A 17,185-nucleotide genomic window follows, 5' to 3' on the forward strand; every position below is an offset into this window, starting at 1 on the left:
CCTAGTTAATGTAGGGTTCCCATGGGTCATTAAAAAGTCTTAAATTTTGAAATGAAAGGAAATTTTTTAAATAGGTTTTAAATTGGTTAAAAATATTGCTACTGACTATAATTTCTATATATTAGTAAATCCGTATCAAATAAATTTATTTTAGGGTGTAATTACATGGTCTGTAACACTAGGGGGTGCTATACTACTAAAATAGTTCTACTATTACACAATAACCCAGTCGCACTAGAGTAAAAATAGGATGGCAACCACCCTACGACAAGGAAAACTAGATGGTTGATAGTTCAGCACGCTCAAACTCATCATTCTATTACAAGGTGATAGCAAGTTTGCTGGGCTCCCACACTGCAGCAGATTTGTCACTATCGGGAAGAATCTGTGGTTCTGGCTGTAAGTAGTGATTTTATATTTAATGGTAATTTCTTTGGATGTGATTGGACAACAGATTTGCAAAAGATGAAAACAGATAAGTGACAGATAACTGACCAATTTTTCACAGTTAATAATTTATTATCACAAACAAATTGCATGTAATTGCCAGCCTGACAGAACGAACGCATCTTATTGCCATTCGGACTCACCAAAGTCACTGTGAAGATGGCGGCTGACTGTGACTGGTTGCAATACTGGTCTTGTCTTCAAAGCAGCCATTTCAGAGGCAATGAGATCGCAGCTTTGGTAATTCTGGTTGTGCTTCAATTTCCAACCACTGTTTCATCTTGTTTTTATCTGTGAAAACCGCTATTGGTAAAACTCTGGATTTTGTAAAGAATCAACAAAACTATTATTTATAACACAAGAAAACCAACGATGCCACTTTTGTCTTTAACTTTATTTATCAGCAGTGCTCATACAAGGACTTAAAAACCTTCAACAATCACAGAGAAACTGAACTGTTTCCATTATTGTCCACAGGCTCTGTGGTGTCCCACATAATGACCCACCCAAACGGTTTACAACACCTAGTTTTAATTGTTTTCAATTAACTATGCACCACCCATCAAATTTAACTTCTTCAGCTCCAGCTGAATATATATAGCACATATATAAATGTGACTTACCTACCAAAATAAAAAAATGTAGCGCCATTATCAAATGGCTTTCCTAAAACAGGAAAATAAGATGAACTAATGCTAATTTTAGGGCCAGCAGCTGCTGGGTATGACAGAAACCCTGCTGACAATTACTGAAAATCCTAAATTCAAGTGACTTTTTCACATTACTTGTGTTTTCTGCCCAGAAGTCAGAAATCCAAAGAAATTAACTTCAGTGTCATGTGAATCTCGTGGTTGCTTTGTTTTATGTTCTATATAATTTAAAGGAGAAATGGATCTGGGTTCTTATGGCGTAAGGTCTTAAGAAGCATTGCTTTCGTTTTCTTTTAATAATGGTGCAGGAACTCTGTGTTAAGAGGCTGACTTGAATAACATAGACATTTAAAAACTATGTGTTTAATGCTCCCTGCTTCTGGGAGATTTGAGTTTTTCTTCTGATTTCTTTAATAATGTAAAGCACCCTAGGCTTCGGCTAACACTTTTACATTTCATCACCACATAATGTTGTCTGACACCTTGTGAATGGCATCTTGAAGCTATAACAGCACAATCTGCTTACCTGCTGTTGACCTCACTGTTTTTGAGAGTGGGAAAAACTAACACATAGTTTATATTCTTAACCGGTCACGGTGAAAGCATTAGGGGTGGCCTACAACCACATAATTTTGCAACCATTAACACCTACTCAATAACCCTTCCTACATAAAGATACAGCAGTCAGAGTTATGTTCATCCAATGCCACCTGTTTATTTCTAATCATCAAATGTAATATGTTTAATTAAACATATTTCTCAGTCTGACATGGTGAAAGTGAAAAGTTGTGGACGAAGCCTAAGAACTGGACCGTGCAATCCACTTTATTACCTCGAGCGCTCTGAGCCGCTCCAACAGGGGATTGCTGTCCTTTGAATTGTCCTCTAAACCGCCGTCGCCACCACCGGCCTCGGGCGAGGTGGACATCTCTGTTGTTGGTGTGGCAGATGTGGGACCCTCCAGACTGTCCTGTTGCTTCCACATTTCCTCCAGGAGTTTGTCCTGGAAAGCAGAGAGCATATCAAACATGCATGCCTTGGAGTCACAAAGAGATGAAAACTAAATGCTCCATATTCCATAAAGCTCCAGTTATAAGAGCAATAAATCTTGATGAGCTGCACACTGAGAGCTGCAGCCACTGCATAAATAAAGCTGCTCTGCTTCACTTCAAAGATTTATTAAACTTCTATTATTTATGCTAAAATGTGCCAGCTAGTGCTCTAGGCTACTGGATTATGTAGACATTAAAAAGAAGAGGCTCCAAAATGGAGTCTTGGGGAACTCCATACCATTTATCTACACTTAAATTAGACCCACTGTGCTTTTTCCTTTTTGATTGTCTCATATTACCTGTAACTGGGATGGATTTTCATATTAAACATGGCTAAGGTTTAAAATAATAAGGTCAAAGAATGTAGACGTAATCCCTGTGAGACAAAAGCTCAGACGGCACACTGCTCTAAACATTCAGTTTCACACATTTTTTTTCCAATCTTGGCTCTCTATGATGTCATAGAGATGAGATATCTCTATTATGGTCATTTAAGGCACACAGCTTTGGCTATGGGCACAGAAACTCCACCCACATATTGTTTGCGAGTGGCAGCCAATAAGAATAAAGTTGGCATAAAGGGGGAGGGGCTATAATGGATTGTCTGTACTCGTACACGTGTATTTTGGCACTTTTTCTGTGTGCTGTGGACTTTTGTCGACACATGAACGGCATTTTGGACACTGAAAACTGAGCTTTTCACAAACTCCTGCCACAGTGAAGATTTTCAAAGACTCAGTTTCTGCATTTAGACACGAACAAAGTCAGCATCAAAGGTGTGCACCTTTGGGATGCTAGTTTAGCTCAGTGGGTGAGCAGGTATGCCACATGACCACAGTTTGTGCCTTCCATCTCTCTCTCCACTTTCTTCACCACAAATGTGCCCCTAAAAAATAGTCTCCAAAAAAAAGGGCTTTTATCTCCTCTTTTCATGTCAGAATGTGTTATTGTATGTGGACTGGACTGGTCAACGTTTCTTCAAGGTTAGAGTTATATTACCTCCTGTTGCTTTGACATGCTCTTGACAACACTTAAGATGGTTTTTCTGTTTTACTATTTTATTATTATTATGGTATGAATCAGAATACTTTATCGATCCCAGAGAAAATTATGTAATGTAAGGATTATTCTGAACTGTGAATCATGCAAAGCTACTCTAGGAAAGTCAGGAATAAGAACATGTTAGTAGTAAACAGTCCCTATTCTTTAGATGGTATTAGAACAGATTTAGCAGTGAAATAAGTAGCACTTAGCCTTTTTCCCAGTCATGGATCAAGCATAGTCTTAGACTAAATGAAAACTTTCAATTAAACTTCAACTGGGAAAAGTATTTAGTCTGAGATTAGTGATAATCCATGTCAGAGAAAATAATTCCCACACTTTCAGTGGATATAAGTTAAGACCTTAAAAAGAGCTGAGCTGCCTCTGTGATGTTCTCATCATTTTACTGATACTCAGTTACAGAGTAAATGGAGTTTACAACATAGAATATAAAAGTACTGTATGTAGATGTTTGGAGACAGTGGCAGGAAGCAGAGCTGAAGATGCTCAGACTTTCACTGGGATTGACCAGGATGGACAAGTTTGAAATAGATACATCAGAGAGACTCTTTGGTTTTGAGGATTTGGAAAGAAATTTAGAGAGTCAAAGCTGAGATGGTTTGTAGACGTGCAGAGGAGGGATAAAGGATATACTGAACAAAGGATGTTGAATATGGGTCTGACAGGGAGGAGGAAAAGAGGAAGACCTCAGAGGAGGTTCATGGATGTAGTGAAGGAGGGCATGCAGGGGATGCTGTGACACAAAAAGATCCTAGAAATACTGTGGTGACTACTAAAGTGAGCGCTGAGAGAAGAAGATAACATACAATACATGGAGTATATGTAGCAGTGTAGGACATCCTTTTCTTTTTCCCATCACTGTTTTGGTTGATACACACAGTTCAAGCAATCTAAGCTTCATGCATTTTGCACTCTAATGTGTTTTTTGGAGCATCACTCATAGATGATAAACTGCCTGCACATGAGGCTGGCCCTTAATACAATGATGCATCATCTTTCACTTTGCATTATTAGTATAAAACTGCAGAATACAAACATTAAAAAAAGCTTTGACTCAAACAGGAGAAGATGGATCGAAGTATGAAAAGGTCAAGATGGATAACGCTGAGATTCCTAATTATGAGACTTGTTTGCATTTGCTATACGGTTCATTAGCTCCTGTGATTTGCACATTTAGCCACACCAACATTACTCATAAACAACATCAAAGCTGAAGATCTGGAGCATGTGTGACTCTGTGTTCCCACAACACAATAAAATTATTGCATTGTGGGGACTTGGATCTATCTGGAGACACAACGCAGACCCCCGCAAGCTAAACTATTGCATCATTATTGGTAGTACCATAAACACGATATTTTTTCATAAACACAAATATCTAAAAAGACTGTGTGGAAAAAGTATTTTAAATGTATTCATTGATCCCTAGTCATATGCAGTTGCATGGATGGATATTCCCATGCGTACAGCAGGTTTTAAAACTATGCATCATCCCAGCAAAGTGTCCATTATTATATATATTTTTTAATACTCCAGCAAGCACATGAAAATGAACCACATCAACCACCCACTTCTACACAAAGCATAAATGTATTATAAACTTGATTAAAAACAAAAAAGGAATTTTAAAGTGAGATCAATAGTGTATCTAAAAGTAAATCACCCCGTGTATTTCATCTATATAGTAAATGAAAAATATCATCTGTTAATTTATTTTCTTGTTAGAGTTCAAGACATTATTGCAAATAATGTTTGTAATTTGTCTGTTTCACATTATTTCAGATTTTTCTGAAACTTCCATACCCGAAAGAAAGAACTTGTGACTGAAAGTGTGTTGGTACCTTGTATGCTTTCATTAGGTCCAGTGGGTCCACCTTGGGCCCTTCCAGTGAGTCCTGGTTCTGTAGTAGCGTTCGCACCGTCTCCTCCATGCTGTGGTTAGGAAGAAAACAAACCTGTTAAAATATAATCTTCTTAATGAGAGATAAATTAATTGCAATTAAGTGTTGCAGGACATGTAAAAGGCTAATTATTATTGTGGATAATTTATATTTTAGAATACATTTTAACCATAGACATTTTATGGCACAGCTGCTGCTCCTCCACATCAATTTGAGCCAGCTGAAGTGGTTCAAGCGCTGCCCGGAACCCCCCAGCCCTCATCCTGGAGGAGACCCAGTGAAAACTAGAGAGATTATACCTCTATGGCTCTCAATTGACTTGGTTTCTTTCCAGAAGTGCTCAAGGAGGCTGCTGAACAGAGGGAGTAAGGTTATATCCCTGCTAGCAGCTCTGTGAAACTCATGACTTAAAATCTAATCTCAGTTTAATGGGAAATAGTTTTTATATCTTGTTCCCTATTACCATTTTCTATGTTATCCTGCTATCACTGGTTAGAATCAGGGAGCATTGGCCTCTGTGGGCAACTCAGTCTCTGCAGTGCTGTTAAAAAAAACCCTAACTTCTCTGAGATATACATGAGGTGCATTTTGGTGTCTGGGATACAGCTAGACTTTTCAGCCGCTGACACCAAATACCATTTGTTGTGGTGTTTTACATTTTTCACACATGATCGCCAAAAAAGGGCCTAAAGTTTCCCTTTCTCACATGTAGCACAGAGCAGGAAACGCTTCAGACTCTTCTCACAACTGGAAATACTGGACACGGGCACAGGCGGCAACATTATTGATGCCCACCTAAGCCTGCACCTTTCTCACAATGGGGACATGCGTAGAAAAATCCAAGACCCTGGTGAAAGGTTAGGTTTAAGCCTCAAAAATACTTGTTTAGGTTCAGGAAAACATGAAGGTTTAGTTTAAAATGCACAATTTTGCAACATTAACCTCTTCATGTTGAAAAATTGCACTACTCTGAATCAACTGCATTTACATGTGACAACAAGAATTCCTAACCAAGCATCCATTTCATCTAAGTCATTGAACCCGCTCCAGGCAGTGGATTAACCAATAAGACAACTGTTTAGTAACCAAAATTTTCTTAACACATCTCACAGAAACTTGAAGGAAAGTCAGAGACTGATCACTGGATTCATCATCTGGGTACCAGGAAAACTTTAAAAGAACCCAACTGGACCAAAGTGATGGGCCACCTCACTGACAGTAAATGGTAAATGGACTGGTTCTTATATAGTACTGTTAAATTTTACTGGAGTACTCTAAGCATTCACACCCATTCATACCAGCAGTGTTTTTCTGTCTTTTCTATGTGCTTTCTAGCTAATATTCACACAAGGCTTAGTGTCTTGCCCGAGTATACTTTGGCATTCAGACTGGAGCAGCTGTGGATCAAACAACCAATCTTAATCTCTGATTATTAGATGACCTGCTGTACCCCTTAACTCATAATGCCAATACAGCTTATAAAAACAATTTCATTAACACATTTCGGAGACAGACATACTGGAAAAATATAGTTGTTATTACTTTTTGTTCATTCATATATTAAAACTAACCTCAGACTAAGACTCCATCCTCTGTTTAAATTTTGATAATGGGGTTACACCTTAACATTTGGGTCACTGACCAAATTCTCCTTAATCTAAAAGTTAATGATAAGGCAGATAGCGAGTAGAGACATTAACATGTCTGCAATACAATGTAACTTTTCCAGGCTGCTGGACAAAGTAATGAAGTTCACTAATTGGAAGCAAAGGTGTAGAACAGGGAATATGAAGCTGTTACCAGTTGATCTTTAATAGAACATCTCCACACTTTATAATTTATATGTTGGCTGCATGAGAATTTGACATAAGTTGCATAAGCTGCCACTGAGAGGACAGTTTTCCACAACTAATAACAAGACATAATTTTTTAGGTCCTCTACAATATAACATGATGTTAACTTCAAAAAACACAAAAAAAAGAGAGTATGTTATTAGGGCATTGCTACACAGTTGTAAACACAATTAGTCATTAGGTTTTTCCACTTAGCATTAGCTACTAACTTTCCATTGCAAAGCTAGTGTCCAATTATGGTTCCATCAATCTTGAAAAAACAAAACAAAACACAAGATTGTGCTACAATATAGATTTTCTGCATAATGGATTTTGTTTCCCCCTGTTAATTAAGGTAGATATCCAGCACTTGCATTAGCTACTCTCTCAAATGTCTGCTAATTCCTCTTAAAAAAAAAAAACCCTACTATATACAGTTGTTTCCTGATTAAAAAATAAATGTCAGATAGCATGTCTTTTGGATTAGTTAATTTTCTTTCCACTTGTTTTTTCTCTTGTTATTTGCTACAGTAACTTTATCTAGCAACACCTCAGTGGTACCCTCTTATACAAATACAGTCCTGTCCATCTAAAAATGAAAAACTAAAGCATACTCTAAAGAGTTGGTGTATTAGCAAGCAGCAATAGCTTTGGCTACTGACTTCCTGGTCCATCTTGTCCTATCAGTCATCAGTACTATCCACAGTCAAACAAAGTAAAAAAAAAAAAGGGGGCACTTGAAGGAATCATTTGTCCTAATTAGCACATTTTGTTTTAAGTCTGTTTTTCTAGCCAAGATGAGCATCCGAGCTAATATGACACGTGAGCAAAGAGGCTAATGCTAGCGAACGCTAATCAAATTCAAATTCAAATTTTATTTGTCACGTACACAGTCATACACAGTACGATATGTAGTGAAATGATTGGACAACTGCTCGTGACCTAAAGAAAACAAAAAAGGAAAAGGCTATGAATAAGATAGGAAATAAATATGAAAAATTAAAAAGGGTAAATTTAACTAGGAAGGAATAAAATATAAATTAAGGTTAAAAATGAAATAACTGTACAACACAAATTAGAATGAAGGGTAAATTTAACTGGGAGAATAAGATAAAATATATAAATTAAAGTTGAAAATAAAATAACTGTACAACAAAATACACAATATAGAACTATATAAGAAGGTATGAAGAAATATAAATAAATATATACACAATAACAGCAGCATATACACAATAACAGCAGCGTGATTAATCCCTAGCTAAAGCCTTGCTCTACTCTCTACCTCCACTTTGTCTTCCTCTCAGTAACAGAAGGAGCTACCTAGCACCAGCCTAAGACAATAACACCCATCTGTTAGGATAGACCTTGATGACTAACCCAGTAGGAGCCTTGACTATCAAGCTCCACACGATTCTACATAGAGCTAATATGGCGCTGACCAAAAGGCTGAGGCTTCAGAAACAGGAATCTACATACCAATGGGTAAAATCTTTTACATTATGTTTTTTATTTTAGATGAAGTGACATATCTTATCTTCTATCTTATCTTATATCTGGTGGTGTAGCTGTTTTACAAAACTCACTAGTTTGGGGAAAACAAAGGTTCTTAAAGAGCTTTTTGGCTGGTAGCAGCTGACTCATGTGAATCATGAGAGTATCCACAGGCAGGACAAATTAACAATCAATTACTGATTTTCTTTAATGTTTGATTTTATTTCAAGCCATCCATAAAAGCGCTGCTGACATTTCTTCAAAGGGCTTCAGCTATATTTGTGTAGCTTTTGACTGTTATTTTTGTAATTATTTTCCCCTGGAGCTATGTATGCTTGATGGACGCTGACCATGCCTCCGTAATGTCGTATGCAGTGACATTTTGCCCTGTCACTTCCAGGCCAGCCTTTCCCTCTGTTAGATGTGTGCGGCACAGCCATTAGCGCCGGCTGCCGACTGTGAGCACTTCATTGGCATTGCTCTCTTCAGTCACTGCCACTGACCTGAAACAAGCTCAGCTAAAATGAAAACAGCAGGTGGGATGGTGGTGGGAGGGGATGATACTGAATTCGAGCAATCTTTGAGTTTAAAGCCCAGAAAAATGCATTTTAATCTGGATACATGCGGCCTGAGAGGCCAGATGTAAAATGCAGATTCCACTGTATGTTGCTCAACAGCTTCAGCAGACCATCAGTGCTGTAAAGTGTTGGGGGTTAAAATCCTGCCGGTACTACCCACACTGCACTTGTGGTGCTTTAAGTGAAGCACTTTGGATCTTACTGCATCCACCAAATGGAAAATTCAATGAAACATTAAATTCATGAACAACCACACGATGAATGCTCTCTGCAAAATCGACCGTGCTATGAAGCTAAACGCTGCAGTTTGAATGAGTTTGTATAATGACACATGATTATTCTTTTAAAACAAATGGAGTGCTTTTGCTAGGACATCTTATATATATGTACGGTAGTGACTTCCTGGTCATACACGAGTACATTCTGAGGAAGAAATTATTTTTTTACTTTGACATTTTGACAATTATAGATAGTCAGCTAATTCTTTTCACAAAGATATACTGATGTCCTTTGACTATGATTAAACTTAAAGTTCATATTTAAGGAGAAATAAAGTTCAGATCATGTTTCCTAGGGGCTTGTCGATTGGGAAAGACTGGGACTGTTGTGGAGGGTCACACAAATAAGCTAAACTCAGCCTTCCACAACAGTCCCAGCCTGTCATGTGACCACTTAGGAAAATTAATAATCTTCCTGAAACTTGGCTTGTGGACTTGTGTATAAAAGATGGATGAAGATGTCATCCTTTGGTGGTTTTGGACTCGGTATGCTGTCCTGTCAACATGTTAGTTTTTATCTTTCTTAATGGAACTTTTTATAACTGTAATGAGACACTTTTGTGTTATATATTTACATTTTTTATGTGTATTTATTTGAGTTTATTTGAGCTTTTCTTTACTTTTAAGATATTTTCTTAGTGTTTGTGTTTACATCTTTAGTCGCTTTAACACAGGAATTTCCCAAATTTATCTTATCTTCCATTGATTTTCTATGACTTTTCCATTTCATGGAACTGGCGCCTTTCCCAGCTGTCATAGGGCAAGAGGTTGCCAGTCTGTCACTGGCTTGTCAAGGCTCCAGTATTTTCTGTTTTGGTTTATCTTATATAATTAAAAGTGACATAAAATTATACTGGTGACTTATCCAGTTATAACTTCACATCTTTAGGACTTATGGCTTAGTTACAGTACTGCCAGATGTTATGTAGACCGAAATTCATATGCTATGTTTGCTAAGGGTTATTTCACGTATTGGCTTGGCCAGGTATGGCTCAAATATTCCCACACACCTAATATCTAACTGGCAGACTCGTACTGAGTCAGAGCCAGAACATGTGGGTCACACTTGGGCCAGAAAGACATGGTTATAAAGGCATAATCCAATTGTCATAAGACTACATCTGCTCCTCACGAGGTCCACCTGATTCCCATCAAAATTCATGTTGTTTTTACTGCCTCCACTTTCTTCCCAATCGGTCCTCCCTCACGCCACGCTGCATTCCGACTGACCGCTGGTCATTTGAAATGAGGCTAGCTGCACGAGTCATCAGTCCATCGCTGAAGGGAAAGTGGGTCTAAGGATCTCTCTGTGGGCCGTGTTCAAAATATATAATGTGCAGCTGAGTGCTCTCAAAAAAACAAGCACTCGCCCTGTCTGGCTCTGTCATAACGAGCTCTCGTAAATGCCACGCCATCGCAGACTCATCGCTGAGACATCTGACTGTCCAGCAGACCTCATTTCAGAGCTGCTGCCCACCGAGCTCAGGAAACAGGATTGGATTCCTTAAACATATTACTCTGTTTTATTTTCCTGTTTTGTCTTTTCACTCCCAGTCCCTCCGTTTTAAACTGTAGTCAGGGTTGGATTGTTACACTGGATAGACCTTTTCTTTGACAGGAGTCAGTCCATACACCAGAAAGAAGCTCTGGTTTCATTCAGCAGCTGTTGAGGTAGCTGTTCTCACAATCAGCTCCTAAAGAATTTCATTACTCTCGATTTCAGACGTATAATACACCGACTCCTCCTGACGATTACCTCTACAAATCAATCCACAACAGTCACACATAGCATAACAATGAAATACGACCTCTGCATAATAAAAGCCTCAATATCTTCGCCTATTTATTACAGCTGCATTCTTTTGAAACGGCTGATACAAATGTGGTGCTCATTGTTTTGTTGTCTGTTGAAGAAGACTGCATAATAAAAGAGTTCAGCAGAAGACCTATAAGGCTTTTCAATTATCATTTGGATTTAAAGTAGCAAGCCCATATTTACTGGGGGTACAAAGGTCAGAAATTATTGTGACTTCAGATAAATTATCAGACTTAAGCTGCTGTCAAGAGACAGAAATTATTCTGAGAGTTTGAACTGTGCAGAGATTATAATTGTTACACTTCAAAAGATGCTGTGATGTCACCGATTGGTTGTAAAGTTGTCTTCTGGGGCTTCAATTTTAGACCAAGGGTGAATTAGGCAGTAGTGAGGCTCTACTCTTCAGCACGATGCATGATGCAGTGCTTGGATAGTGACCATTAGTCGTACAACACTTTTCAGAATGTATTATGGAATGCTCTTGGGATGGATGGATATTTGACTACTTATCTAGGAAGAATTGGAAGAATCCATTTAAACTGGTTAGTTTCCTAACACAGTCTATAGATTTCCAACAGGGTTGAGATCAAGGATTTGGGAAGGTTATTCCAGAAGCTAAACATTAGCCTGCTTTATCCATTCCAAAACCAGGTTGATGTGTGATATGTGTGTTTGGAATCATTGTCCATTGATTCCTGTTGAAATCATTGGAACACCCAGTTGTGTCCAAGATTCAACTCCAGCTACTGATTGGAGGTGAAGTTTGTGCAATGTGCCAGTACCACATGCAGGATATTGACCAATGCCATGAGGATGCCATGCTAAGTTATTAGCTAATGCTAAAAACAAGAACTTGCTTAGCAACTGTGTGTGACAGTAGTAGTAATTATAAGTAAGCCATATTATTTGTTATTTAATGCCCTTAAAAATCATCCAAACCAGCCAACATGAGAGTACGAAAAACAAAGCAGCTATAGGTGCCTACCTGTGGGTCAAAACAGCCGCGCCCTTAAATTTAAAACATGTTATCGAACACTTAGTCCTTGTACAGTTGTCATAAAAGCGTGAAACTGTCCATAGGCACCAAAATGTTTTCGTCTCAGGTTGTAAACATGTTTATTCTTTCTGTAAAGTTGGACATTTTAAAACGGGGTTCTATGGGGACTGACTCACTGGGCAGTAGAAGAACTGCAGTTTTTGGTACTTGTGCTTCATTTGGCTTCATTCTACAACACCAGAAGTTTATCACTTTATAACAAAGCGTTAAGAATAATTATGGGAGTAAAAACAATCTAAAAATGTTACTTTACACATCTGGATAGATGAAATTGTCTTTTATTATTTCACCATCCACTGACACACATGTGTAGTCATGCATGTGTTTACAGTACGTGTGTCACACTGCTCCAGCAGCCGTGCAGATACTGGTCTTCAGTGACTCTTCCTTCACCCCTCAGATGATGCTGCTGCCGCTTTGTGATGTTTTGCCACAGGCTGCACTTTCCAAAGCCTGACCCTCAGCTATCACGCACAACAATGTATGAATGAATGAATGAATGGCCTACATTCCCCCTTAAGTAATGACCCCTTTCCCTACTTTGGTGTAATACACTCAAGCTCACAGTCTTTATCTTCAGCTCACTGAGTTATCCTGTTAAGTGTGAGTGTGGCATCCTCTCACAGAGGCTCTGTTTGTCAGTCAGCAGCTGGATTACATCGACTACATGATGATGTGTGTGTTATTTAGCAGTTTTGATGCCATGTGAGTTGTTTTATAAAATAGGAGATATAAAAATACAGAAGAATTTAATCAAATATTAGATGGAGTGGAACTTGAAGCTAGCTTTTTTTTTCTTAACCTAATCAAGTTGTTTTGGTGCCTGAACCTTAAGGAATCCATCGGGATTGTTTCATATTATTGAAAATATTCTTTGTGAAGATGTGTGAACAATAAACTATTCTCAAAAGAAATCATCCCAGAAGATTCTGTGATTCAAACTGCTTTGAGTGAACTGCTTTGTATCTTTATGAAACATCATTTTAAAGGAGGAAAAATAAAAACTGTCCCAGCTGATGCTCAGCCAAATCATCCTGATTTGGAGTTAGCTTTTTCAGGTATTGATCGATGTACTAGCATGAAATTGAAGCTGTTTAGATATTTTGAAAATATCTCATAAAGATGTTTTTGTAAATAAAAGATGAGACTGAAAATATCCTGCAGAGCTTTAGCAGCTCAGCTTAAAGAGGCTGCAAAATTAGTGTAATGAACAGAACACTGAGAGGCAGGATTTATTTCAAAACACTGCATTGGATGAGACGTGTAACAAGATAAAAAAAGACTGAATAAAGCTGTTTTTAAAACCCTGACATTTAGTGAATGCTTCATTTGTTATTTTCTGATTTTAAGAATTATTTATTTCTTTTTATAATTTTTAACTGCCTGACACTTTGCTATCTATCAGGGACAGAGAGAGAGTGAAAAAATGGCTAATATCTTCTGTAATTTTCCTAAATATTGGGCAGCAGATCAAATATCTTCTGCTTGGCAGGGGAGGGAATTAACTTACGGTCACAAATATTGGAGGCCTAATCTCACACCTCGCTGAGCATATGCAGATCGAACTCGGATGACGGGGCACCGTCAGTAGCCTAACAGTTGGCTGGACATAATGCTTGGTTATTATTTCCCCTTTATCAGATGCCAGGAGGGGAGATCAATAAGTGGACATGAGTTTGAGTTTTTAGTGTGGGGCACTCCATTAAAACTGAGTAGATTCTTCTCATTTCAAAGACGACCTGCGGTGGGCTCTTACCTTAATGAAACCGCTGGACGACACCGCAGAAGCCCAGCGGTTCGTCACATCGGGCTGTGGCGAGCATTGATGGATATGCTTTAGATTGTTTGCATCCCAACTGGACAGTTTTTTATGGGCTGTGGCCAATGGATTTTAATAAACTGAGGTATGAGGTGCGATGTTAGAGGGGAAACTTTTTGAAAAGTTTAAAAAAAAAAACTTCATGCAACCCTAAGTGACATACTGGCTTGTTATGTGGTGATGTAATGGCACTGAAGTAATTACACTGTAATGTAATATAATAAAGGTGTAGATGATTAATGGGTCTAATTGTCTACACCTAGCTCTGGATACTGACTGGTGGCATTTGAATGCAGCACTGTTGGTCACATGTGCAGTTCCTCTAAAAAAAAAAATCTTGAAAAAACAAGCTAGCTTCTGTTAGCCAGATAAGCAGTAGGCAATATATGGATGTAATGATGTTGCTGTCAAGACCACCACATTTGGGCCTATTCAGGCCTACTTTTGGCTCTCCCAAAAGTCATGAGCCGTGCTCGATATGGGTCATGACAGCTGTTGGATGAGCCAGATGTGGTCAAAAGTCATGACGTGGTTTCAAATTGAAGCAGTAGTGGCTCAGATGTTACAACACTTCAGATACTTAGACAATACAATGTGGAACTGTGGCTGGATTAAGACAGCCATATTTATCCTGAGTCATATCCATCCATCCATCCATCCATCCATCCATCCATCACTTGTCTAAAGTCAGAAGGTGGTGGCAACAGGCTAAGCAGAGTATTCCAGACTTCTTTCTTCCATGCAAAAACTTTAGAGTTGCTCCAGGAGGATGAATACAAACAGACAAAATAAGTTTCTTCTGTAGGGTTGCTGGGCTCAGTCTTAGAGATAGGGTGAGCCTTGGAGATCCAGATGGCTCTCAGAGCAGAACTGGTGTTTCTTTGTGTCAGCTGAGGTGGTTTGGTCATCTGGTATGCGGCTGCCTCTGGGAGGAGACGCCAGAGTCAACAAATGGTCAGTGATTAGTTTTTTGGGGGCTAGATGTGGCCCAAAATGTCACATCATACCTGAAAGCTATGGCTAAGTTGAGACAGCCACATATGATATGATAGCAGATAAATTTAGGCACAGTGTGGAATACTTATGGCACTGAAAGAGCGGTTGCACTGCTAGTAAATGTTATATGAACAGCATATGGCAGAGGCAGCTGCATTTACCATGAGTGAACACTGTCAACCAAACCCAAATGGAGCCCAAAGAAGACTGCAAAGTGGGACGTTTGGGGCAAACCATTATTGCAATCTCTGGTGAGACAGTCCCCACAAAGCCACGTCATAGTTTGTGTAGTCCATAAGCCCTCTTAGACTCTCACACAGTCTCCATACACTTTGTGCATCTCCCTCAAAAACATTCATAAACAGTCTTAGGAGAGGATGTAGTGTGAGTGCAGCGTGATGACTGTGCTACCTGGAGAAGTGTTGCTGCAGTGTCACCATCTGCCGCCCACCCAGCTGAGGCTTCGCCCTCTCCCTTCTCTCCACACCCAGATGTTGTTTGTTCTCCAGCTGGGGATTATTATCACGGATCAGTCTTGATGGTGTCGCTGCAGGGCAAAGGAGTAAACACAGTTAGCTTGTTGTTAATCTCACATACTATAATCCCACTGAACATCAACCCCCCCCCCCCCCCCCCCCCCCCCCCATTTCTCCTTTGTTCAGCTTACACACTGTAGTTTTAAATTATTCATCCCTGTTTGCCCCACAGCTGATAGGTTGTGAGCTGGACTTCCTACTCATGACATTTAAAACAGGGCCTCGGGGTAATCTGTCATGTCAAACCCATGTACTGTGCATGTTGAAAAAAGAAGAAGAAAAAGCATGTTGTCATGGTAGCAAAAGTTCAGGTGTTGTAAATATTATAATGACTATAATACCTCATGGCTGCTCCTTTGGGTGTTTACCTGTCTGGATGGTATTCAAATGAAAAAAAGCTGCTGGCCGGGAGAATTTAACACTTACAGTAAGCGTGGCCAATATTCGTGTCAGCAGCACTCATAGCTCTAATAAACCTGGCATAAATAAGTGGATTTCCAGTTTGTTTGTTTGTCTCGTTTTGCATCAACTTCATGGGAATTTTCCATCTAGAAAAGTTCATTTCTTCTTTAGTGTCAGTCAGTCTAAGCAGCCATATGAGGAAGCTAAGCATAATGATAACAGTTTCCAGGCTATTACAGAAATAATCAGTTTGGCTGAGTGGGTTTATTTTTATTTTTCTGCATGAGTGGAAGCCTCAAGCCACAGGTTTGGCTCACTGTGACTCACTTTACCAATCAGACTGCATCAGCAGTCCTCCACCATGCAGTGCTGCAGTGCAGAAGAGAATCCAGCAGAAGAATATGGACATGCATGAGGCATCATCGCCCTGAATATTTAGATTCACACGTTTGTTAGCATTCCAATAAAAACATGGAAGAAGAAGAGTAATGCAGGGTGTTATTAATATGTTTCTGCACATAAATGTTCATGCCTTTTTTTACCTGACCCGTGTCGTGTGCACTGATATGTGCCCATCTACATTAAATGGAGATTTTTTCACTTTTAAAGGGTGGTTTGTTAAGTTTGCTTGAATTCAATTCAGTTTTATTTATAAAGCAAAAATTCAGAAGAAAGGTCACATCAAGGTGCTTTACGTTGCAAAGTGAAGACACTAAAATATCAGAGAGGAAACATCACCAAGCAGCAGGTTTTCCTTCCTCATGAGCAGCATTTAGTGAGTGCGGGGAGGAAGAACTCCCCTTTAGCAGGAAGAGGGGAGAGGGGGGGTGAAGGGATCCTGTGCCAGGAAACCAGTGATCGAGCGAGAACAATGCCAGAAGCTCGTTGATGGCTACCAAAAGTATCTGGTCAAGGTGCAATGTGCTGAAGTTTAACCAAATATTAGTGGGCAATTATCATTTAGAGAAAATCCTACATATATTCAAAGTTGTGCACCCAATTCTCGTCTTTCAAAGTCATTAAAGATGTTTGCTGCACAATCATTCCAGCCTGGAAAAAGCCCCAAATTACTATTCATGCCCACGATGAGTGGATAAAGACTTCCGACCACAACTGTAACAAAGCAGATGTGTCGAATTGTTAAAATGGAAAAATCGAATGTGTGTTTTAGAAACACATCAAACACATCTATCAGCTAAAGTGAGTTTGTGCTTTTCTTTTTGTAAAGTCTCAAAATGTCCTGTGTGGAAAAGATTTATACAAG

General features: G+C 39.0%; 1 protein-coding gene across 1 annotated transcript in view; it reads right to left on the reverse strand.

Annotated features, from left to right (window-relative positions):
• The window catches only part of LOC308409585 (nck-associated protein 5-like), a 97,252-nt gene that overhangs the window by 61,698 nt on the left and 18,369 nt on the right, over positions 1-17,185 (reverse strand). Inside the window, exons 2-4 of the mRNA XM_080902434.1 lie at positions 15,395-15,530; positions 5,053-5,143; positions 1,930-2,100 (exon numbers count right to left, since the gene is read on the reverse strand). Of these exons, the coding sequence (XP_080758560.1) occupies positions 1,930-2,100; positions 5,053-5,143; positions 15,395-15,423 (291 nt within the window). The 5' untranslated portion in view covers positions 15,424-15,530. The remainder of the gene's footprint in view (positions 1-1,929; positions 2,101-5,052; positions 5,144-15,394; positions 15,531-17,185) is intronic.

This window comes from Rhamphochromis sp. 'chilingali' (assembly GCF_963969265.1).
Source record: "Rhamphochromis sp. 'chilingali' genome assembly, chromosome: 14".
Lineage (NCBI taxonomy): Eukaryota > Metazoa > Chordata > Actinopteri > Cichliformes > Cichlidae > Rhamphochromis > Rhamphochromis sp. 'chilingali'.